Source organism: Pogona vitticeps, chromosome 5, assembly GCF_051106095.1.
Source record: "Pogona vitticeps strain Pit_001003342236 chromosome 5, PviZW2.1, whole genome shotgun sequence".
Taxonomy (NCBI): domain Eukaryota; kingdom Metazoa; phylum Chordata; class Lepidosauria; order Squamata; family Agamidae; genus Pogona; species Pogona vitticeps.
Window position 1 is genome coordinate 180,800,894 of NC_135787.1, and position 24,473 is coordinate 180,825,366.

At 41.6% G+C, this 24,473-nt stretch overlaps 1 protein-coding gene and 1 long non-coding RNA gene across 32 annotated transcripts in view; one reads left to right on the forward strand and one right to left on the reverse strand.

Moving 5' to 3' along the window:
- The window catches only part of MICAL3 (microtubule associated monooxygenase, calponin and LIM domain containing 3), a 267,041-nt gene that overhangs the window by 17,648 nt on the left and 224,920 nt on the right, over nucleotides 1–24,473 (reverse strand). For 22 of the 31 annotated variants that reach the window (XR_013536784.1, XR_013536782.1, XM_078376343.1 and 19 more), the window contains 3 exons: nucleotides 20,520–20,570; nucleotides 17,870–17,977; nucleotides 12,900–12,993 (listed from right to left, as the gene is read on the reverse strand). Coding sequence is in view for 27 of the 31 variants with exons in the window: in XM_078376343.1 (XP_078232469.1) it covers nucleotides 12,900–12,993; nucleotides 17,870–17,977; nucleotides 20,520–20,570 (253 nt within the window). In the remaining 4 variants the exon portion in view is untranslated. Of the gene's footprint in view, nucleotides 1–7,534; nucleotides 7,586–12,899; nucleotides 12,994–17,869; nucleotides 17,978–20,519; nucleotides 20,571–24,473 lie in introns of all 31 variants that reach the window. The other 9 variants (XR_013536785.1, XM_078376354.1, XM_078376358.1 and 6 more) reach the window with 3 other exon arrangements.
- LOC144583148 (uncharacterized) lies at nucleotides 1,097–7,012 on the forward strand. Its single transcript, XR_013536786.1, has 2 exons — nucleotides 1,097–5,087; nucleotides 5,478–7,012. It is a non-coding gene; the product is annotated as an uncharacterized LOC144583148 (long non-coding RNA).

A 24,473-nucleotide genomic window follows, 5' to 3' on the forward strand; every position in this document is an offset into this window, starting at 1 on the left:
TCCAGTCGGCTTTATTTCAATAAAATGATACTTTAAATGCATAGGAAATTTATCACATTCACACACTGAACAAGGTCCTCGGGCTACTCCCACCTTGTCACTTTAAATTCTTCTGCAGACACAGCTAAGGCCCAAATAAGACAATAACAGTTAATGGCTTCAGATTTGCTGGATTCCGTGATGACACACAGGAAGTGTGCTGGGCCATGCTTCAGTGTCCCATGACACTGAATTAGTCACATGGACTAGTTCTCCACAACTGCTTAATCCTTATTTTTGCTTGCAGTCATGTAAATAGCTATAGGTGTGTAAACCTGGAGGTGCTAATACACATAACATTACTTCCATACAACAACAGCCCATCTTCCAAGGTGCCTGAGTGGTGGTCATGAGTATTACAAGTAGGTTCTGTGTATCACAGTAAAATGTTCACACAATGGAAGAGTCTTATGGCAACTTAAAGACCTAAAATTTCCCTGTGGAATAAATTTTTGTGGACGAAACCCACATATGTTCATATGAATATTTCTCCATAATCACAATTCTGTTCTTTATTATTAAGAGAAAACTGACTATGGACTGAACGATTCTGTCAAAGGTACACATATTAATTAGAGTTGCCACCCCCTTTTTTCTAGCAGAAGTTCTGGGTCTCTAATAGTAATAGGAAGAATTTCAAAAGAGATAGCTTTTGCCTCTTGCTACATCTTCGCCCCACACCTGCTTTGAGAGCCGTCTTAAATCTCAATATTCCAACATTTCTCTGGCAGCCAACTAAAAGCAGGACAAAAACCTGAACACACTACATTTCTTCCAATCATACCATCATAAACAGAGATTGAAGAAAAAATACAGAATGAATTAATTTAGGCAAACGTATTTTTTCCCATTCCAAAGATTGAATTTTAAAAATATATACTGTATGTTCCTTTAAAAGATTCATATTCATCCATTGCACACAAGCAACTTGTTGGTTATAGAGTATGAAGCATAAAGAGCATGATGTAAAAAATAGTCAGGTCAAACCACAGCTTATCCTCCAATTTCGACCACCAAGATCTCAAAAACTAGGGTTTCCAAACAGATGCAATTTGGGTGGGAACTCATTTACAAAACATACTGTAGTTCATGCATACTGGTCAGGTGTTCTTTCTGAACTGATAAACCATGGCTTTGATATTATTCTACTTTCAGATACTGTTGCTTTAGACAGCATCTGAGGATTTATCAGAGAAGTGGGAGAAAAGTAAAACCACAGAAAACAGAATTTTAACTCCCAAGTACAGTTAATGTAAATCATGGTTTGGAGTCCCTTGGGCCTACTAGCAATGATGTAATTAAGTCAACAGCAACAAGAGAGCATACTTGGTTTCAGAGATCTGTGTTGACATTAGAACAAGCACCCAGTGACTTCAAACAGTTTTGCAGACTACAAGATTAGAGGTGAAAGGTGGACATTCAAGGACACTGTCCATCATAAAGTAATCTTTTGCTATAATTTTAAATAAATCTATATGCAAAGCACTAATGGATTTTCCAACAAGAATCAAACTAGCAGAGGCAAGGTTATTAACTGAATATTTCAACCAGCTACATGGAGAACCCCACGGATAATATGCTCAATATCAGATAATTAGGATTTGAGTAACCAGTAACTATATATAAACTGCAGTGATGTAATGAAAGAAATTGTTTTCATGCAGGAAAGAACTCAGAGCAACCCAACATTGTACATAGGTCCACAATGGCTGTTAGAGGATAAAAATTATGCAAGCTTCCATCGGGTTACCCAGGGACAAATAATGACTCATCATGGGTGGCTGACTAGGCAAGAAGCTATTTATAGGCTTGCAGCAATATGTTGATTACACCATATTCAAAACAAGGCTCAAACTCCAAATACGCTTTTTACTAGACCAATCCCAACTGGAACCTTATCAGACCTTGCATGCCTCAAACACTTGCTTGGAAGTAAAGCTGTGTGAATTTTTCTAGCTCTATTCTTGTTGCAACCAAGTTCGTTACTGAAAGATTCAACAGCAATTTTACCCAAATGATAAATTTATGCTTCCCTTTTATAAAAACACTAAATACAGCTATTTCTTGCATCTGATTCTTTAAAACTCTCAGCTAAAGCTGGTAAAATGTGCACACAACATATGGGCACATACAGAAACGTTTAAATGTTAAAGCCTAATGGTTCAAGTATCTAGAACTCACCTAAGGCCAAGAGAAAGGTCCTCTTTATTCTGCACCACTAGATAACAAAACCTGGGACAGCTTTGACCACTGGATCAGATGACTCAAGCAAGCATTGGGAAGTGGAATATTCTATTGAATACTAGTCTTTCATCCCCCCTCCCCCCCAAAAAAAACCCTCTACTTCTTGTCCAATTTCTGTCTTGTGAATATCTTGTCAGGTCTGTCTCCACCCCCTGCATAAACTGTGCTTTTAAAAGTCATAAAATCAAGTTGCCATGACTCATGGCAAGCAACATGCCCTCTAATTTTCTGCCAATGCTGGGACTGGCCTTGTGTACCTTGATCCCTTGGATATTGCTGGATACTCTGCTAATGTTCCAGTATACATTCTGATATTACTTACAGTCATTTAAAGGTATCCTGGATAATGGACCATTTATGCTGTTATATAATAAAACTGGAAAGGAATTTGATCCCATGAGCAAGCTAATTCTCAGCCTAGTTTTTGCATCACCCCCATATTTTGGGGATTGCCACTCCTAATCCTTCATATAATCACTGGAATTCTTCTCCTAAGAAATCTGATCAGAATAGACAGTGGGAAACAAACCAAGAAACACCGAGAATCACCTTAATTCCCTAAAACTGTCTTTGTGTCCCTTCTCATCCTTCCATAGTACAGCTTCTCCTTCTTGCCCTCAGTAAATTACCACATCTGGATTGCTGCTTATTTGATTGATCACACACATGCCATGCAAAACCACCCTGCTGATGATGTACACACAGAGCTTTCCTCGGCTCTTTCTAGCAACCTCTTCTGCAGAAGGTCAGAGAGGCTCATGGTAAAATAAATCCAACTCATCACAACAGGTGATTCACCAATGGCTTTGCAAGTTGTTACACACCCTGGACATAGCAAGCTCATGGCTGGAGAGCTCTTTCCTATAACTTGGGTAGTAACTCTCACAACCAACTACTTAAGGTAGCCGCTATTATTAAATCAACCATACCAAGTGAGGAGGCGCAAATGAAGACCACTTACTCTAACTTCACAGCAGATGCAAGAATTGCTGTGGAACAGGCATTCCTGAGCACTCTGGCAGCCGTGTGAGGAAGTGCTGCGTACACACCAGTCACAGTGGAAAACGAAAAGAACTAAGACTATATAGCCACAGAATTTTCTGCACATAAACACCACATTTTATTTAAAGGGATACTGCCAGATATTGAATTTTTTGACAGGTGTGAAGGGAAAAAAAGGACATTTTAGATCGTCATTGTCATCCACAATTCAAGTTGGAATATAGTCACCTTTATCCAGCATGGAAGGAGTTAAATGGGAATACAAACTGCTGTGCCATTCGTAATCATTCGATTAAATTAATACTCCCCAAAATACAGGCGGGAAGTAATAGCGTCTAACAGTGCATACATTTACCCAGACAAGAAATGAAAGGGGAAAAAAAGGATAATGATTATGAAAAGCAAATTAGATGAATAGCTTGTTTGTTTCCTTAAGCAAGTTCTTTATAACGGAATGAGGTTACATGAAAAAAAATGACAGTGTCCCTTTAAATGACTCAGAAGGACTACTTTTTAAAGCCACTGGTTAGCACAAGTGAGAGAGGACCTTTGCCTTTGAGGAGGCGTTAGGAAGAGAAGGAAAGGGAGGAAGTAGGAGGTAGGAGCTGCACCAGGTGGGAAGAGAAACTGTTAGGTGTAATTTAGCATTAACCCTTTTACAGCTCCTTCTATAGGCACACAATGCCCCCTAGTGGCACACATGGGGACAGAGAGAGAAAACCCAACACTCCCCCCCCCCACTGTACTGTACTTACAAAGGGGACACATATCATAGCCAGAGCTGGCAATTTGTTTCTAACAGACGTGTGTCATTTTTACTGAAGCAAGGAATGGGGGCCCAACAACATTAATTTCTGACCATCTCCAGGGGAGCAGAAACATGGAGAAAAATCTCTAACCTTCTAGGGCTAAGCACAGTCAGCACGGAAAGCAAAAGATGTGTTACCAGACCAGGTTACCGCTTGATTTGCTCCTACTGGAGTGTGCCTTGGCTTCCATGCAGAGGAAAAATCAGCAGTTGAAGAAAAGAGCCCTGATGAAGCCTGGTCACACTGGGGGGGGAAAGGGATTCCTGAGCCCTTTTCCACATATGGCACATCTGCATGCATAAAAGTTGTTGTAATGTATGAAAAAAGGAATGGACAATCCCTAATACCTGGGACTATGCCAAGGGTCAGATTAGAAGTCTCAGGCAGCATCCTCTTCCTCGGCTGCCACTTACCTCTTCCTAAACTATAATGACAGAGGCCACAAAATGATATTGACGTCCTTGACTGTTAACTACTGTCAAAGGACTATTAAGAGAGTTTGCTTGATGGCCACCCAAGTGGCACAACTTTAAATCATATACGATTGTAATGTAAAAGAGTCACTTTGAAGAGATGTGTGATATCCTTCTCACCACTGACTCCTAAGGATCAAATAATGCATCTGGGAAAACCTCTGTGCTTTCCAATATGTGCTAAATCAGACTATATAACTGGAAGATTGCTTTGCAAAATGCATCCCAATAGAACTTCGGCCAACTTTCTCTCTGTGTGTAGAGGCTGCAAAAATATAGGGTGGTTGTCAAGTGCATGTAGGGTTACAATACTGTACAGTCTCTTAGGCTTGAGGCGATGCTGCTTGTCTACACAAGTGGCACTACAGTAGTCTTATAACATTGGCTGTCATCTAAAGGCCAAATCCTCAATCAATTTTTTTTAAAGTGTAGAACTGCATCATCAAGAACCATATCCTCAAACAAGATGGGGAAACAAAAGGAATTTTTGAGGGCATGGCCAAATTCATCCTTTTCTAAGGTACAATAGCCTGGTAGGTGGGGCTCGTCAGCCATGGAAGGCAGCCCATCTAGGAGAAGGAAAACTCCGATTTCAAACCTCCACTGCCTTGTGGCTATATCCACTCATGGAAAAGGCTTCAGGAGTTAACCTCGAGGCAAAATCCGGAGCTGGAGTCCCGAAGGCAGCATGTGTCGTTCTGCCAACTCCTGCGACATTGCTGGAACCAGTTGTATTGGCTCTTGCCTTTCCATTGGACCATTTCAGCAATGTGGAGAGGGGGGATCTGCTGCTTGGGTAACAGCCTATCCTCCATATTACCTTACCCGGGCTTCATGCTCTGGAGAGGACACTCCTCAATTCAGAGCATGTTACCATAGTCTCTCGAGACTGAAGGATGCCTATGCTAAGGTACAATAATGCATGGCAAATGTCTCTTCAATCTAGGCCATAATCGGAGATTGCATAGAATCCTTGGGAGGTGAATAATTTATAGGATCACCGTAAGTCAGAAGCGACTTGACAGTCCATAACAAGAAGAGACTGCAATACATTTTAAAGAAACTGCAATACATTTTATGGTATTTATTGTACTTTTTTTTGGTATCATGCATTATATGTGATTTAACATGTTGTGAACCTCCTAGACTGTGTGTGCGCACTATGGGGTGGTATACAAGTTTAAACAAACAAACAAACAAACAAACAAACAAACAAACAAACAAACAAACAAACAAACAAATAAATAAATAAAATAAAATAAAATAAAATAAATAAATAAATGATAATGCTAGTTGGGTGCAAGTCATCTGTATAAACTTTAAGACAACAGGAAGCAGTACAGTGCACACTTTAAAGAAATCATGATGTGTTAAAAGGAAAAAAAATCCTATTGTTACAGTGTTAGCCCTACCATTAGGCAGACTAAGATGGATGTCACAAGCAGAGGGTGTTCAGATGGTAGTGGGGACAGCCCGTGGCCAGTCATTCCAAGTCCCTTGGCTATTAACTTTTCTCAGAAGACCCTGTTGTGAATGGCTCCTGCCTGACCTACATTACTAAGTTGCTCCACTGACTTCAAGTGAGGTGAGGGATACTGTTGTGTCACCACTGTAGGAAGCAAGAGTCATACAGTTGATTCCTCTCTGAATATTATTTTGGGTGTATGTGTGTGTACCATTTCACAATATATTTTCTGCTGCCCCTAAGTCCATAACAAGTCAATGTTTGGCAGAGATTGGGTGAGATTCCTGGTACTTTTAGTGATGCAGATATGTTGAAGGAATAAGAATGTACAGAATGAGAAATGGATGCATATTTGGCAAACAGACTTGAAGTCTGGAAAAGAAGCTGACACAGAAGCTTTTAAACTGCATTCCTAAATGTTTGGGGATCCTGCAATGAGAAGCTCAAGAAAGACTCCGGACGTCTAAAAGACAGATCACTCATTATTGCTAGGACTACTGCCTGAAATCCAGGGTGGACCTACTAAGAATGCATACTAAAATCCAGAGCTTGGAAAAGTTACTTCCAAGATTCTCCCCACATCTTTTTGAAAGAGATGCATCACTTGACAATGCCTTCAGCCTAGAAGTACATGTTATAGGTCACATTTGCCACCACCAACATTAGCGTCCCCATGTTATCTTCTCTTCCTCATCACTTGCCTGCAATTGTTGTAAAGGTAAAATACACAACACGATCCCATGTTAAGGCAACCGCTCCCCTCGGTTTCATTGGCAGCTACCTGAGGGAAGAGGGAAACTTTGTATATGGGCAATGACAAAGGATTTGTGCCCTCTTAAGGACTAACAAGTTTGATTTGGCATAAGCTTTCATAAACTATACTCGGTTCATTAGGTGCCCCTGACCACCTCTGGCTTGTTGGAAACTAGTACTTCACATGGCACTTTGGACCGTGCCCACAGTTAGCCCCAGACTCAAAACTGCATGGAAGATGATGCATTGCCAACATATTTCAATGGTTAAAACTCATTCTCAGGGAAGGCTGTTATTTAAATAATGCAGAAGATGGCTCTGCTTTCTCTTTCAAAAGAACCGAGTCATCCTGAGGAAAAGCTTTAAGTACTCTAGCTACCTTGGACATTGCACCTTGTTTTTCTATGCATTTTTGAGTGGAATAAAAAAAAACCTTTTGTTCTACACCATGTGCCTCCCCCTTCTTTCCTCCTACATTCAGCCACCAAGCCAATTTTGATGTCATTGGGCGTTGTTGTTCTTAAAATACAATAAAGGGAAGCCCTGCTTGTTCAAGGTTCCTAGACAGAACAGAGTCTCCTCCTTTGAGCTGGAAAAGGGGTTGCGCCCTAGCCAATCAATTAGGTGCAAGAGTGGTTTCATCTCAAGGCCTGTGAGCCAGGGAGGGAAAGACGCAGGTGGAGGGAGAGGGTTGGCAAGAGCAGGTGTCAGCAGGGTTAGTGCCAGGGAAGAGGTTCTGCAATACATACCACCCAGGTGCAAGTCGATGAGGTCACTGTAATAAGACTCTCCCCAATAGTCTACAACAAGGAATTGGTGAAGAGAGAGAGTTATTGGTTCCAGTCCCCTCCCCAGCTAGCCACGCCCCCTCCCTGCCCAGAATTCAAAGCATTCTATAACAGAAAATGCATACATAGAGGCAGACAGAAAAAGAGAGACAACAAGAAATCATGCGACTTTGCAATAAATATATACACACAGATATAAATACAGTATATAGACAGGGAGAGGGAATAATAGTATCCAGTAAACAGGCAGGCAAGACAGGCAAATATAGATTTTCAGGCAGAGGAATGGAGCAGGATAGCTTTTATATGAGGATTTGTCATCTGTGCTAGTTTGAATCAATATTGGATGTTGCACTGTTGCTATTTTGGGAGGGGAATAACCCACAAACATTCTCTACTCAGAAGGGAGTTCACAGGAGGATGGGATTCTACTCAAGCAAGCAGGAGATGGAGTAATCTTGCTATTATTTCTTCGTCCAGGGTGGCCTTCTTACTCTTCCTTCCAGTATTCAGCTATAGGATCCATGTAATATAGGCAGACAGAACAGCTTCAGAGTACATAGGGACATGCTTGAAGGTTTGCTTGTCTTTCATCTAGAAATGTGGCATCTACTAAATAAAGCCGTGGGCAAAGCAGCACCTTTTATTTACGGACCCAATTATTATAAGCAATGTGCTTGGCTGTCACCTCCTCCGCCCCCGCAAGTACAAATCTACATTTTAAGATGAGAGAACTGAACTAATTAATTTAGAAGGAGAAATGTGTTTCTGTTGTTGCCTTTGGAGTGGGGAACAGAATTAGGATTTTTTTTCTCTATATATAATGTAAATCACGTTTAGCAGCACATTTTTATCTACCTTCGGCTCAACTCTATGCTACCGTCTTTGCTGCTGCAATATTTAAAAAGCATTTTTATGTTCTACTAAATTCACAAACATAACTATTGCGTCCTTTGTAGGTTTCTAGGGGGATCAACTGAGCTGGCCCTGGAAATTGTTTATGATAATGTGCTAGGAAATGTTGCACATGCAACTAATTCTTTAATAATTCCCCTCACAGATCTGGACTTGCATAATCACTTCCCTTTAGTGGGAAATGCTTTGTCACAATTAGCTGCTGTGGATGTCTGACCAGAAGCAGCAAATAAGCGACAACTGCATGAACTGAAAATTGTGGGTTTGGACAAGAGGACAATGAAAGATCAAAGCCTCAACAACAAAGAGAAATTATGGGTTTGTCACATGATTTCTGTGGAATTCACTGAACAGTATTCAACAGAATGAAATAAGCATGGTATCTTACAATAATCTTTAGGTCAGACTATACACTTATAATAAATGTATAATCTCACTAAAAGAATACCATTTCAGTATGAATGGGAAATCTGGTATCCATGCTCATGTCTGGCAGCAACAGTAAGTTCCCTTTAGGCACAAAACAGATTGCAAATCTAGTCTCTCAGGTTATAAGCAAACTTACCAAAGGAGTAATGATGTTGAAGAAACAAAATCTATGCTTCAAACTTTAGAGCTATCCACCTGACTCACAGAAGCAAATTACGTAAGGAAGACCCAACTTTCTCTGAATTGCACACTCTTCCTTTGTGCTTCCGGTGTGATGCTTCTCAAAGGAATTCTAATTTTTTTTGTTGCAAAATTGTAATATAGGGGGATGAGAAAATATCTTCCTTTTAAAATAAACTTCAGCTCCTATGAAAGATGTACCAAAACTGATATATGAGAGACGACTTCAGAGTTGCTTCAGAATTTGGTGTGGGACAAAGACAGGGCTTGTCCTTTTGTTATACAGAGTGACTTGGGCCATCCCACCTTGCATTTTTGTGGTTATCATCAGCGAACAAAACGTAGCAATTACTTAAGCTCACTATTTTTGCCATCATGAAGGAAGCACCACATAACTTTCCTGCCTCAAATATCAACCCTCTGGAGTTGAGAAAACATGATAAAATTACAAAACCATGAAGGATTTTATTACAGTGGACAACTATGTCACATACAGAAATAGCAAAGATACCACACCACTGGGTGTTAGGCACAAGACCATTTCTTGTATTGGGAACGTGTGATGTTCCAGATATTGATGAACTTCCACTCCTATTGTCCATGATCACTGGCCAGGCTGGCAGGTGCTGACAAGTACTAGAGTCTAATAACATTTGGAGGCCTACAGGTTCCCACCTCTGTACTACACAAACACAGTGGTGCCTCACTTAGCGAGTGCTCCGTTTAGTGATGAAATCGCATAGCGACGAACTTTTTGCGATCGCAACAGCGATCGCTTTGCGATGTTCCCTATGGGGGAATTTCGCTTTGCGATGATCAGTTCCCCGCTTAGGGAACCGATATTCGCAAAGCCACCATTTTTGCACAGCTGATGGGCGGTTTCAAAATGGCCGCCGGGAAAAAAACATGGCCGCCCTCTGTTTTCTGGGATGGATTCCTCGCTTAAGAGGCACCAGAAATGGCTGCGCTATGGAGGATCTTCACTGGACGGTGAGTTTTAAACCCATAGGAACGCATTAATCGCGTTTTAATGCGTTTCTATGGGCTTTTTAATTTCGCATTGCGACGTTTTCGTTCAACAGCGATTTCGCTGGAACGAATTAACGTCGTAATGCGAGGCACCACTGTACAACAACACCATAAGAAAAAGGATGTGTGTTGTATGTAACTAGAACATCCTAAATGTGGTATATTTCTTCACATGTATGGGGAAAGAAGGATGTGTGCATTTGCCCCGCATTATACCACACATGCAATATAGCTATAATGGAACTAATACTGACACAGAAAAATATACTACATGATGGGCTCCTAAAAATCTCATTCACAAAAAGACTATTTTAACCTGTGCTCACCAGTCAACGGAAAATAGCCAGCTTGTAGAAAGCTGTTCTTGTTCCCATCATGCACTACCAACACAGCACCTCTCTTCTCTAGCAATGGTAATGGATAACGGATAAAGCTGCCTAGAGTGGTCGAGGAGACCAGATAGGCGGGGTATAAATCAAATAAATAAACAAAATAAATCAATAAATACAAGTTAATGAAAGTGGTACTGTTGTATTTGGTCTGGCTAGCACTGGGTCTATCACATAAGAAAGGTAAATAGTAAAGAGGCTATATGGCAAGGGATGGGAATAAGATTCTACTAATACTGAAGGTATGGTGTGAGAAAAGGTTTAAGGCATAAGAAATCTTGTATATTATCTCCCCAGAATAGGCTGTTCCTAGTCTAGGCTCTTTCCCATAGAAGTCCTGATCCCAGGTATTTTCTCAACAATTTCCAAGAAATGTATGCCCTGAGGTCAAAGGACTGTTTCATTATCAATGGTCACTGGAAGGCTGTGAGGTCCTAGGCCAATGCCAGCTGAGTGTGATGGAAGCTGCTGTGGCCCAACGCAGAGCACTAGGTCAGGGCAAACTGCCGAAGAAGAAACCAGCCTTCTGGATTATATCCTCCTTCACTCCACTTTTCCATATCCCCCATCATGCCCTCAATATATGCCACCATCTCATACAGTTTCTGCCTGCCAGCACACTGTCACTGGACTTAATATGCTGAAGGCAATGTTTGCAACCATACTGTTTATCAACTTTTCCTCAGTCTCTGGATACACCACCTACAAGATGAAAAAGAAAACTATTTGGTGATGAAGCCATCAGCATTTTGTGGCTGGCAAGCCTGAGGGAAAACAGCATGTGAATGTCCAAAGCTAAAATGCCCATTGCCGAGTTATTGACCCCAACTTCAACAGTAGGTTAGCATTATCTCCTCCAGTCTTTGAACTGCAACTCCCATAATCCCTCACCATTTGTTATACTGGCTAGAACTGATGAGAACATCAGGAATGCCACCACTGGTTTTAAGGCTGATTCAGCTTTAGTAGTCTGCCAGCTCCCAAACATCCTGTTCCTTTGATGGCCAAGTAAAGCAAGCCAAGGATTTAGACCCAATTCACTCCCTTTGGTATTGTTAAAATGGTCTCAGATACAGTATTCTCTACCAAGAGACTTTACAGCAGAGAAGGATAAACATTGACGGGTTAAAACACTGTAATTTTTAAGTGTGTTGCTCAAGTTCTCTGAACATGCATTAACAAAGAGAACATGTTGACACATAATTGATGACACAAATTTCTATAGAACAAGGTATAAAACCAAGCTGCAAAAATTATTCTTCTAAGCTATGCTGGAGAAAGTCACTTAGTTACATTTTCCATCCAAGTTAAATATTCCATAACAAAAAGCCAGTTTCTTCATCAGTTGTAGGATACAAGGAAATGGCCATCCCCACTGCATGGACCATATATACTTTGAGTGTCTTCATTTGTCTATGTGAGGTAGAGAAGCTGCTGGACTATTTCATAAGAAAAACAGTACTCTAAACAGGTTATGTTTCATGGATGGGCAGATTCTGCACCAGAGAGGAGGTTAACGCCGAAGAAGCATCCTCACACCTCCCCTCCTTCACTTGTGTCTCACAAAACGTACCACCTAATGTGATGTCACTACCCTGTGAATGTCCTCGCCTTTTTCAGCAGTAATCAATGAAGAAGCAAGAGGGCAGGCACACACTCATAGAGCCATGATGTCATGTTGCACGGCTACTTTTATTTGAAAATTTAAATGTGTGGAGGAGGGCAAGATGCGAGAACACTTTTTTGTACAGTAATGTCCAGATCCACTCTTGGCCTTCTTTGTCTATTCTTAGTACCATTCATTAAATTTACGAACAAGGATTGAAGCTTATTCCTTTATTGGCAGGCAACCATAAAAATCTAGTCACATTTTGTATGACCTTCGGTTCCACATGCCGTGGTGAAAAGAACTAAGTTTGTGCAGAATTTTGCAGAGAGCATGTGGTTCTTGTTGGGGATGTTCTGTGATGGTCCCTTGCAAGGGTGTTAATTCACAGCATAATGGATTGAAACTACACACTGTTGTTTTTTTGCCCTCCCTATATTCTTGCTATAACGTAATTTTATTTCCTAAATGAATGCTACCGACAAGAGAATGAAACATTGCTCTAAAACCGAAGAAGAGAAATCATTATTATTGTTTCGTTTCCAAGACGGGGAAATTTTCTTGCCATGAAAATAGCTTCACAGGAAGAGGACCCCCTGGTTTGACAGAGAACGGAAATGACAAATTTTAACTTATTCATTTAAGAAATTAATAAAAAGACTTCCAGCCAAGGAAGGGAACAATGTTCAGTAAAAGCACACAAACTGTTATAGATTTTGCATGAAAATCTAAGCAACAAAAATTTAAAAAGCACATAACATGAAATGTTGAAAGGTACCTGCTTCGCCCCTAAGAGCTTTTTCGACAGCAACTCCCCTCTCCTCCAGCTGCCTTTGCTTTTCTTCTACTTGCTCTAGCTGCCGTTGGATAATCTGCAGAACAGGCCAATAAAGACAAATATAAATTCCTGCATATAGATGGCAATTACAAGCTGTCCCAGAAATAGGCACAGTTTCACTTATACAGTGGTGCCTCGCTTAGTGATTGCCTCGTTTAACGATGTATTCGCTTAGTGATGAGGTTTTTGGAGCGATTTTGCGCTCCGTTTAACAATGTTTTCTATGGGGAAAATTCACATAGCGATGTTCGGGACCTTGCCTCGCTTAGCGATGACAGTTTTAGGTCCCCTGTTTTGCTTAGCGATGTTCAGTTTTCGCTATTTTAAAGTGTCTTAAAAGGTTCAAAAACGGTTTTAAATGTTTGGGATCGTTAGTGCACCTTCTAAAACGCGTGCAAACTTAATTTGGCTTTGTTCTGACTCTTCGTTAATTTTTGGTAAATTCCCCCCCCCCATTGGAAAGCACTGAAGTTCCCGTTTGAAAGCTGTCAAAATTGGGTTCACTGCATTCCAATGGGGAGAAAAAAAATCACCAAAAATTAACGAAGAGTCAGAACAAAGCCAAATTAAGTTTGCACATGTTTTAGAAGGTGTGCTAATGATCCCAAGCATTTAAAACTATTTTTGAACCTTTTAAGACACACATAAAATTGCAAAAATGGACATCGCAAAACCATTGGAATGCATTGAATAGGCTTCAATGCATTCCAATGGGGGATATATTGTTTCTCTTAGCGATGTTTCCTATGGCCATTTTCGCTTAAGGATGGTAATCCGTTCCCATTGGAATGGATTAACCGGTTTTCAATGCATCTCTATGGGAAAATGTGTTTCGCTTAGCGATGTTTTCCCATAGCGATGTTTTTTTTTTTGGAACCAATTAACATTGTTAAGCGAGGCACCACTGTACTTTGATGTTTTGTAATCTCCAATCAGCCTCCAAGTAAAAGAGAGGTTACTTACCTGTAACTCTGGTTCTTCGAGTGCTCATCTGTGAAATCAAACTATAGGGTTTAATCTGCCCTTGCACAGAGGTTTCCGGAATATTCTAGAGCATTATGATGCATTTGCCAGGACCACCCCGTAGTGCATGTGGTCCGCCCGTCCTGGCTAGTGCCTCAGTTCCCAAACAGACCGCCGCTGTATAAAATGAAACAGACGTGATGGACAGAGGGCAGGATGGGTGGGAAATGTGAAAGCACAGAGGACAAGCAGGGAGGCACCCACTCTCTTCCCCTGCTATACCTCACTGTTCAACTCTGGGAATGGTGCAAAAAAGTGCAGTAGTATTGTATGTAGTTACTTGTATGGCTGTGCCCGTAACAAGTGGTTCAAAAGCGCAGAAAGCTCTGAAAATGGCTGGGAGCTCTACGTTGTTGATATGAAGGCATTTTTCGGAGCAAGACTAGACGGTGTGAATGTGAAGGCCATTGCAATAAGCTCTCCAACCTGTGGGACTTGCATATATGATAACCTGTACAGAGAGTTGAAGGGAAGCAAAGGGCCTCCCCATGAAGAGATTGACTGTTGTGTCTGACCACAGTAGTTGGGCTGCAGGTTCGGGAGTAACTCTTAGTTGTTTTGTAGGTGGGTCAGTCATGGGGTCGAAGAGGGACAGGTACCACGCCTGCAGAAAGCGCATTTTTGGCGAGCATGCTGTATGACTGATGTGGTGGATGCAATGAGGCCGAGAAGTCACTGTGTCTGGTGTGCGGTGACCATCGCATGAGGGTAAAAATGCTGGAGAAAAAATGAATTTTCATTGCACGTTCTTGGGGAAGAAAAGCTCTTGCCTTTCATGAGTCCAGAACTGTGCCTATGTAAGTCACTTTCTGTGAAGGAATCAGTATAGATTTGTCTTTGTTGACCCTTAGGCCCAGATTCTCGAACAGGGAGAGAGTGTAGTCTATATTGCGCAGTGCTTGAGAACGTGAGGGGGCTATGAGCAACCAGTCGTTGTTGTATGGGAAGATGGAAATTCCCTGCGTGCGAAGATGGGCTGCTACGGGGGCCATGCAGTTTGTAAATACCCGAGGAGTGGTGGAAAGTCCAAACGGAAGAACTTTGAACTCCTAGGTAGCATTTCCGAGAATCTGATAAATTTTCGGTGGTCTTGGCGGATGGTGATGTGAAAGTAGCCATCGCTTAAATCAATGACAGCAAACCAGTCGTTCTCTTGAAGGATGGGTAGAATGTGTTCTAGTGTCACCATGTGAAAATGTTTGTGGATTGTGTAATAATTGAGGTCCCTGAGGTTGAAAATGGGATGAAGACCTATGTCTCTTTTCGGTACTGTGAAGTACCGGGAAAGGAACCCAGGGTCGTTTTCTGATGGGATGACGGGTGATATACCATTCGTCGAAAGGAGGGACTGGATTTCCTTTTTAAGGACATGTGATGCTGTGGTGAGAATTGTCCTTGGTGGTGGTAGGAATGCAAATTTTATTGAATAGCCTATGGTGATGATAGTGAAGACCCGACTGTCAGTGGTGATGGCTGCCCAAGATGAAAGGTGGAGAGACCAAGACATCAGGTGGAGTATCACGTGTGTAGCCTCTTGGTTTATCAATATCCTGTTTAATGGTATAGAATGAGCAGTACCATGACGAGGTTTAGAGCGTTTGAGTTGACGGGTTTGATTCGCATCTAGCCACATGGGTGAAGGACCAGTAGAAGTTGTAGTCACCTGAAGAGAGGAGGCATGAACATGCGAACATGTGGCAGGTTCAGCAGTCGGTATCGAAGTCAAAGCCGATGGTCAAGAGTGTTTCAGTACTGTAGGTGGCTGCGCTGGACGGTATTCAGAGGCATGCTTCCTCTTACAGGAAGACTTTTGTGGCTTTGGTACCACACGAGGGAATGCGGGATCATCCGCAGATGAGAACTAGTTATACTCCTGTGTTCATGGATGATATCGAGGAGGGGACTGTGAATCCGAGGAGTCAGAATGGTAGTAGTATGAGTACCGAGGGTGTTTCAGTTCGATATAGAGACAGTATCAGGGCGCAAATAGCGGTACAAAGCAATGTCGGTATCGCATGGGAGGTATATATGTTGGCATAATACATACTCATAGTATGTTGGTGGCTCATATAGAGTGACTCGTTTAGGATGGCGGTGTTGAGTCAACAAATCATGCGATGCCAGCAACCCTGTTGACATCGGAGGTTATGGAAGGTCGGCATCAAAAGGATCAGTCTTTGGTGTATGGTGTGTCTTTTGAGATCGTTTGTGTGGAGGCTGGGAATCAGCTAAAACAGACGCTGAACCTGACTGACACATGGAGACAGAGCAACCTGGGCTCAAGTGGTCGGATCTCAGTAATACTGTCACCTCAGTCAAGGTGTTAGCCCACAAAGAAGATTGGGATAAGAGAGGTTAAGGTGGTTGGCCTGATGGTGGTGGCTAACAGTTGTCATCATTCATGGAAATAGAGTCAAGGCAGACAGTCTATTGATTGTGAAGCGGGATTGAAGGCGTAGATTTATCAGTTCCATGTGTAGAGGGTATCTGTCTAGGAGATTGGACCTCGGTAGAAGGTTTCTTTGATTTTTTGGGCTTAGAGTGCTCTGATGCTGAGGGAAGCTTCGGTATTGGTGTCGACTTTGATGTTGATGTAGCAGACTTTGACTTTGAGACCGATTTAGACTTAGGTTTCGATTTTGGTGTCAGAAAAGTTGTAGGAACATCAGGTGAAGCAGATCGAGCTTGGGAAGGCTGTGTAGTCTCCATAGTTGGCACAGGAAGCGTTCCCAGAGAAAGGACATGAGATGTTGTTGTCTGAATGTATGAGTTTGCTTTGTAAGATTTTTATAGAATTGGCACCAGGCAGGTTGATGAGATTCTCCCAAGCAGAAAAGGCAAGAATCGTGTCCGTCTGAGAGAGCGACCTTGTTAGGGCACGATGTGCACCGTTTGAACAGCCCAGTAGGGGCCATAAAACGGTGAAAAAAAGGGGGGAGAGGAAGGGAAAGGAAGGGGGCAGTTGAGGAGGGATATAGATCTTAAGTCTCTCACTAATTTCCTCCTATCTATTCTTTAAAAGTAGAAGAGAAGATGAAGGTAAACAGAGAGCTTGTCGAGGGAAGAAACCTCGGTAAAAGGAACTGAGGCAATCGCCAGGACAGGCGGACCACGTGCACTAGGGGGGTGGTCCTGGTGAACGTGTCATGAAGCCCTAGAATATTCCAGAAACCTCTGCGCAAGTGCAGATTAAACCCTATAGTGTGTATTCACAGAGACCACGAAGAAGAAACAGGGCATTGCTTTTTGAATTGGTGGGGCCCATTGTGCAGTGTATCGCCCAGTACACCCCTGCAATTGTAAGTGAAGCCTTCTGCATGTTTTTATAGAGTCTATGTATGAGAATTAATTCCTCATTTTCTCATCCTACTACTAAAATTTCAAGTACTTTAAATTCCTCTTGAAATCCCACTTTGCTCTATCATCACCCCGCTAATTGTAGGTCTATATTTGCACAACATAATTTGGGTTTATTCCTCCTGTTGCCCTAGTTTCTACAGCTTTTTCCCTTCACTTTGCCATCTCCTACTGTCAAAATTCCAGTCTGGAAGTACATCAGGACTGGGACCTGTTTTTTGGCATGTGCTACTTCGTGAAGTGCCATATACACACTGACAGTTCCACTTCTGCCACTCGGCACTTGGGCTCTGCAGGATCATTACAAGGCCAACAGACATGTTTCTATGCCTCCCATAGGATCTCTGTTCAGACCTTCTACAAGAGTAGCAATCTTAGCAGCCTGAACACAATTATACCCTACTTTTGCCAAGTAAATGTTGATTAGAGCCGTGTATGCCTTTCTAATGCACACTACAGATATATGGGGATAGAATGGCTTTTTTCCTTCCACAAGTGAAGAAGGGAGGGAAGTTTTTTTCTGATTGTACCTGGGCCCTATGTAGCCTCTTCAGCTCCTCCTGCTTGGCTTGACGGCGAGCAGCTTTCTGCACCCGCTTGGTCAGTTTGGCATTGAGCTCATCCTCTGTGTACGCTTTCTATAGTGACAAGAAAGAGAATAAAATTTAGCTTCTTACAAAAACCACCAGTCCCATTTCATGGGACCCCAATGATCCATCTTTCCTACTGCATTGTGCTACACTTGCTGGGGTTCCTGCTAAGCAAGCAAGATGTCCATCAACCTGGGTGCTAACAGTGCAGCAGGTGGGCCATGGTGGAAGACTAAGAGGTGAAGGAAAAGGCGTGAATCAGATGCAAAGCAGTGATTTTACATAGTGCTTCAAGTCACAGTTATATTCTTCTCAAGGCCTTTTGGGTCTTGACCTAAACATAGGAATTTCCTCTGATTTCATTAACTTCTTTGCTAAAGACAAAATCACATATTCATCTAGATTTGGCAATGAAGAGATATAATCATGATCAAATCTCATTATGAAGTGGGCTGAGGGTTTCTGTGCAGAGGATGGCATATGGTAAGGCTATCTGTTTGTGCAGCTATAGGTCCAGCTTGCAACTCAACTCTTATCTGCATACTTGATCCACTCAACACAAGGAGAGAGATGAAAAGAAATCTGCAGGACCATATGATTTAATAGCAGCAGAACTAAAATCCCCAGATGAGGAAAATAACTATTTGAATTTTCCCCTATATTAAAAAAAGAGTCAACATTTTCACTAAAATGCTAAGGAGAAGATTATGCTACAACATTTGTGTTGACATGCAGACATTCCCAGAAATTTGGGGAAACAAAAAACATCATATCAAGCTAACATTAGTTTTAAATTGTGCAGTCCAGCAGCAGATGAATCAGCACAGACCTGCTAATCATACAGCTTGGCTCTAATTTTGCGATGTGAACGAGCCTAATGGGCTACAAGTCACTTTACAACTTTCTGGACACATGCTTCAGTGTCTTTTAAACAACTTGCCAGAATGGGTAAAGTAGAGAACTTACTCCAAGATAGATATATGTTGCATCGTTGCTTTTGGAGCGCAGGAATTCACATGTCCATGTTGAAAATAGATGTGTATCTGTGTGGTGTGACAACATACCTTGCCCTCTCTTTACAACATGGAGCAACCCTCCACTAACACAAGCAGTTCAAAATCATTGAAAAGCATGCCCCATGATTAACATACCATTTTAAAAACCAATTGAGTTACACCAGCATGACTGAAACCTTGAACAGATTTGAGGGAAGGAATAATTTTGCAGTTATCACCGGATTTATTCCTACTAAAAAGATCCATCTCATGGAGCAGAAACTAATTTTAGCATTCTTTTATGACCATATCCTTCACATCAGCTTTGTGAATGGGTTCCAGTCAGTATTTGATCAGAGAACATACAACGGCAATTTTGCTACAAGAAAAACAAACCAAAAGATTACCTGTTTTGCTCTTCTGTTCAAGATTTGCCAAATTTCTACCAAACCACAATTTCTCATGATAGACTTTTATACCTCAAGACCTACACTTCTGTCAGAAGGCAGGCATTTCATAACACTAGAATACCTGTAAAATGTGTCCCTCTTTGCCAACAAAAAATCCGGCCCAAAGAACATTTGGAAGCAGACAAACTATACCAAAAAATGGTATTAGAATGACTCTTGACTCTCACACTGTGAAACATATACTTAGATAAGTGTATGGATCTTCACATTCAAGACACAGAAACAAAAAGCAACTCTACAAGAAGAGGCATCACAACAAGATTGCCCACGGCACCCCTCCAAGTTTCTTGGGGACTGCAATTTTGCAAGGATTCTGTTGGGATTCCTAGACCTCTCAGACCATTAAGAGTGAGTGGGAACTATTATTAAACCTGTTGAAAGCTGATCCAGATGTGTCCTGAGTGGAAAGAGCATCTTTAAAACAGAATGCGCTTTCTGAAATGGGACAAATTGTTATTAAGAAGGGATGTTCTGTTAATGAGTTATTTGCACAGTTGTTGTTTTCCAAAGCAAATCCATTTAATATTCCCAAAATACTGTATGTTTATATATTTTTACAGTGACACATACAGTGGACAGCAAATATTTATCAGTGGATTTCAATGACTGAGACTACTGTGTGATATATATGGTAAAGTAAGAAACTGATGTTCAGTTTGCCGTTCATTTTACTGACTGACTGACTTCAGGCCAGCCACTTTGTCACAGGCTGTTGTGAGACATGAAGTCACTCTCAATTCCTCCAAGAAAGGAGGAATTGAGAGTCTCAATATGTAGTGAGAGTACACAGAACAAAGTAACTAGTAATTACACCCTATGTCTTGCAACTGCAGTGTGAATATCCAAGCTATCTATCAAAATATTCTACATAATTCTTTAATTTTTTTTTTGGAAAAGATCAATATTTCTCTCTGCTGGACCTTTGAAGCAAATTTTGCATAAATTTTGCATGCATTTCAGGTAGACGCATAGATTTGTGCCTTGAAGATGATCTGTTCTCCTTATTTGTTAACCACTTCATGCATGCACTGTCAGGAATCACATTAGTATAAATGAAAGCAGGAGAAAGAGACAGAGACTACAATGCATGCAACCATGACCAGTCAATGAGAATGGAGACACTACCTTTGATGCGTATGATCTCTTGAATGCCAAGGCGTGTGGTACATAAATCGACTTTAAAAGGGGGAGGAGAGGAATAGCAAAGGCAAAAACAAAAATAGAAAACAAACAACATGGAGCAAAATCAGTTCAATGTTAAAACATGGAAAACAAGATGTACAGTAATAAACAAAAAACTGCTTGAAATGCAACATAAAACTACAGAGGGAACAAATCCTTTGGGATCTGAAAACATACAGTGGAAGCTTGTGTATTAAAACAATGAAAATGCTGGTTTCTTGAAGTTTCTTTGTGCAAATTACAGTCCAGAGAGTGGACTGCCTTGGAAATTTTAGCAGACAATTTCCCTAATCATAATCATTCTAAATTTCACATGTGTGCAAAGGTACGTAAGGCCAAACATTACACCAAGCCTGCACATCTTCTGACGCACCAAGGACAATATAATCCGTAAGACATGTATTGTGGCCTGCCAGGTGTGTGAGAATCCCACCACTTGTCCCCCCCCCCAGACAAACTATCAAACATGTTGCACTAGTATACATCACTGCTGGGCTCTGTTCAGTATCAGGAGGTAAGACTCAACTTGGGTGTGTGTGTTTTTTTTTTTAAAAAAAAAACTCCGAACTCACCCATCCCTCCCTTTATTCTGGGGGAAAATGCTTGTTTTTAATAGGGACTTGAACTTGGGGCTTCAGAGTTGATACCAAAGACTCAGACTCGGACACAAAGATTTGGCAACATCCCTGGTAGGGCCACAACTCAGAACTAAGGTCTGCAGCAACGGGGCCTGTCCAGAGAACACAAGAAAATATCTGAGAGAAACTCCCAGTTTCCAGCTGCCTGTGTTCCACGCTGGACAAATGAGCTGGTGGTAACTTTACATTTCTCACTCAAAGGTGCTACACTTTGATACACACACACGTGTGTGTGTGTGTGTGTGTGTGTGTGTGTGTGTGTGTGTGTGTGTGTGTGTGTGTGTGCATGTACCCATGGACATGGACATACACACACACACACACACACACACAGAGAAAGAACTTCAATGTCCTAAGAATGATTGCATACATTCAATTTCTCATCCTGACAACATCTTTCCGAAAACCCATCTCTGATCTTCCACTTGAATGAACTGTATAGTTCAGGGGCTGTATAGAGGCATTTGGAGTAGCTCCCACCCAACCAGTTTCACTATCACACAAGTGGAAAGTACTGTTACGGAATAAGTCTGCCACATTAAAAAAAATTGTATAATTACCGTGTAATTTTTGGTAGTCATTTGGGGCAAGGGAGTAAGCACTGAAATCCTGGCTATAACCATACAAGCCATCCTTCACAATGAGTTACTTATTTGTGATGCTTTATGGGCTAGAAATTTCATTTAATAAAATGAAATATAGGATTTACCAGAATACTGAATGCTATATCCAACATCCTTCTTTTTTTCAATTACATAATCACACAAGATACACATAGAACCTTGGTTATAATACCTGCCCTTCAGTACCTTTGCACTACATAAGACTTGCCTGAAACAAGCACATATTCATGAATGGAAAAATGAGGAAAAGCTTCAGAGTTTAAACAAGACCTCAGTACTGTATTTGACAAGCTGCCACAGAAGGAAACACATCTATGAGTAAGTGACTACCAAGTCATTTAAGAGACTGCTCAATAGCAGCACCTTTGCACAAAGACAACAGCCTCTAGGAACACACATCTTATGGAAAATTGGCACCAATGCTTATTTAGAAGCAGTTTCTCTTGTTACACATAGCACAAAACTAATGCTAATAATCACAATGTTATTATGTCACACCAAGTGGGGCAATCCTTGGGAGGAGGGAAATGGTATTTCAGCAAGAACAAAACTAGCAGCTGGATTTCGGTCTATAAGCAGTTCAAGATTAGTCATGCAACAGACCAACTCAAGACGAGTTCAAGACAAACAAAACAAAATCTCCAACATCAGATGTGGCATTTGGTTAGAAAATCCCACACTGCTCTAATATTTTGGTCCTCACAGCTCACCAGCATGGAAAACATTACACTGGGGGGGTGCACCAAAGAGCGGACTCTCTCTGTTTTGATCAATAGTATGGATACAGGTTGCAATCACATGCAATTACATGATCCTACTCCACGGCGCTCACTGTCTCCCCTTTGCTAGCAATGTCAGTGTTAGCCTGCTCCTAGTCTCTTAACTGGATCAAGAAAGCCCCTTTGCCATATTCTCAGCAACTCAGCATTAGACCCAACCTCTAAAATGGAATAGTTACTCCATGGAATCTTTTCTTCACATAACCATGGAACTTAAAAGAGTGGCACAAGGACAGATTGTGTCTATTTTTCAGGACATATTCATTTTCAGTGCAAATCTCAAGACTGTATTAATAGCAGTCCTTCAATGAGGATCGAGAGACCTGGTATATACAGTACTGGTATGAGCTAAATGTAGATCAATACTCTCCAATTGCTCTTTGGATAATATTTCTCTTCTTCTTCTTTTCTTTCCTTCTACCTGTTTAGGCCATCCCTGTGAAGCAACACTGCATGCTATGTGATTCTGCGAACATTAGGGCTGCTTCAAGATTTATCTGAGTGACTGCGTCATGACTTATCTTGAACCCAACATCTCCTCACTACCACCCCTTCCCTGTGACATTATTTGCAGCAATTCCAGGTACCTCATCCTTCATCATTCCTGATGCAGCATGAAACCTGCCAGGGAAAGCCTGGAGGCAAGCATGGAAGAAGTGTGCAAAAAAAGGGTCAAAACAAAAGGAACAATGCAAAAGGGGTAAAAACAAGTACCTTAACCATGAGAAAAAACTCATTTACTGAACATGACAGTCACATTTACTGCAGAGTCAACACTATCCATTGTCCACTTCAAGGACTGTTCCCAGAGCTAAACTGAGGCTCAATCCAGACAAGTCGGAAGTGCTGCTGGTAGGTGCTCCGCCAGATAGGTTAAAGGGCCATTTCCCTGCCCTAGACGGGGTCACACTCTCCCTAAAGGACAGAGCCCGTAGCTTGGGTGTGCTCCTTGACCCGGGTCTGACCTTGGAAGCCCAGGTGGACTCGGTGTCCAGGGGTGCCTTCTTACAGCTGCAGAGAATATATCAACTTCACCCTTACCTGGATGAATGGAGCCTGGCAACAGTCACACATGCACTGGTAACAACCAGACTGGACTACTGCAATGCGCTATACGTGGGGCATCCTTTGAAGACGGTCTGGCAACTACAACTGGCACAGAATCAGGCTGCATGGCTGGTAAGTGGTGCTGCTGCACTGACTCATATCATGCTGGTTCTGAAAAATTTACACTGGCTGCCGGTTGCTGCTCGGGCCCAATTCAAAGTGCTTACTTTGACATATAAAGCTTAGGACCTGGTTACGTAAAGGACCGTCTTCTTCCATACACACCTGCCCGTCCTCTAAGATCAGGCCAGGAGGCCCTTCTTAAGGTGCCATCCCTGAAAGAGGTGAGGGGGATGGCATATTGAAATAGGGCCTTCTCGGCTGTTGCCCCCTAACTTTGGAATGCCCTCCCTATAGAGATCTGCCTGGCTCCAACACTTTTGGCTTTTTGGCGCCAGGCAAGGACCTTTCTGTTTAGCCAGCATTTTAATTAAATATTATCCTTTAGCTGGCCGTATAAGCAGCAGGATTTATTAATGATAAATTAACTGTTTTAATATAAGGTATTATTATAATATTGGGCATTTTTAACGGTTTTAATGTTTTTCTAAAGTTTTAATATTGTCGTATGCTGCTCAGAGACCACTGGTAATTGTATGGCTAAAAAAAAATCAAATAAACAAACAAACAAACAAATAAATGTTATAATCTCAAGTAGCTATTTGGGGTGCTTAACTCCCCCAACAAACTGCTCCCATAAACCCTCTACTAACTTTTGAGTGAAATGCAAAAGGATCAACTCTCAAGTAA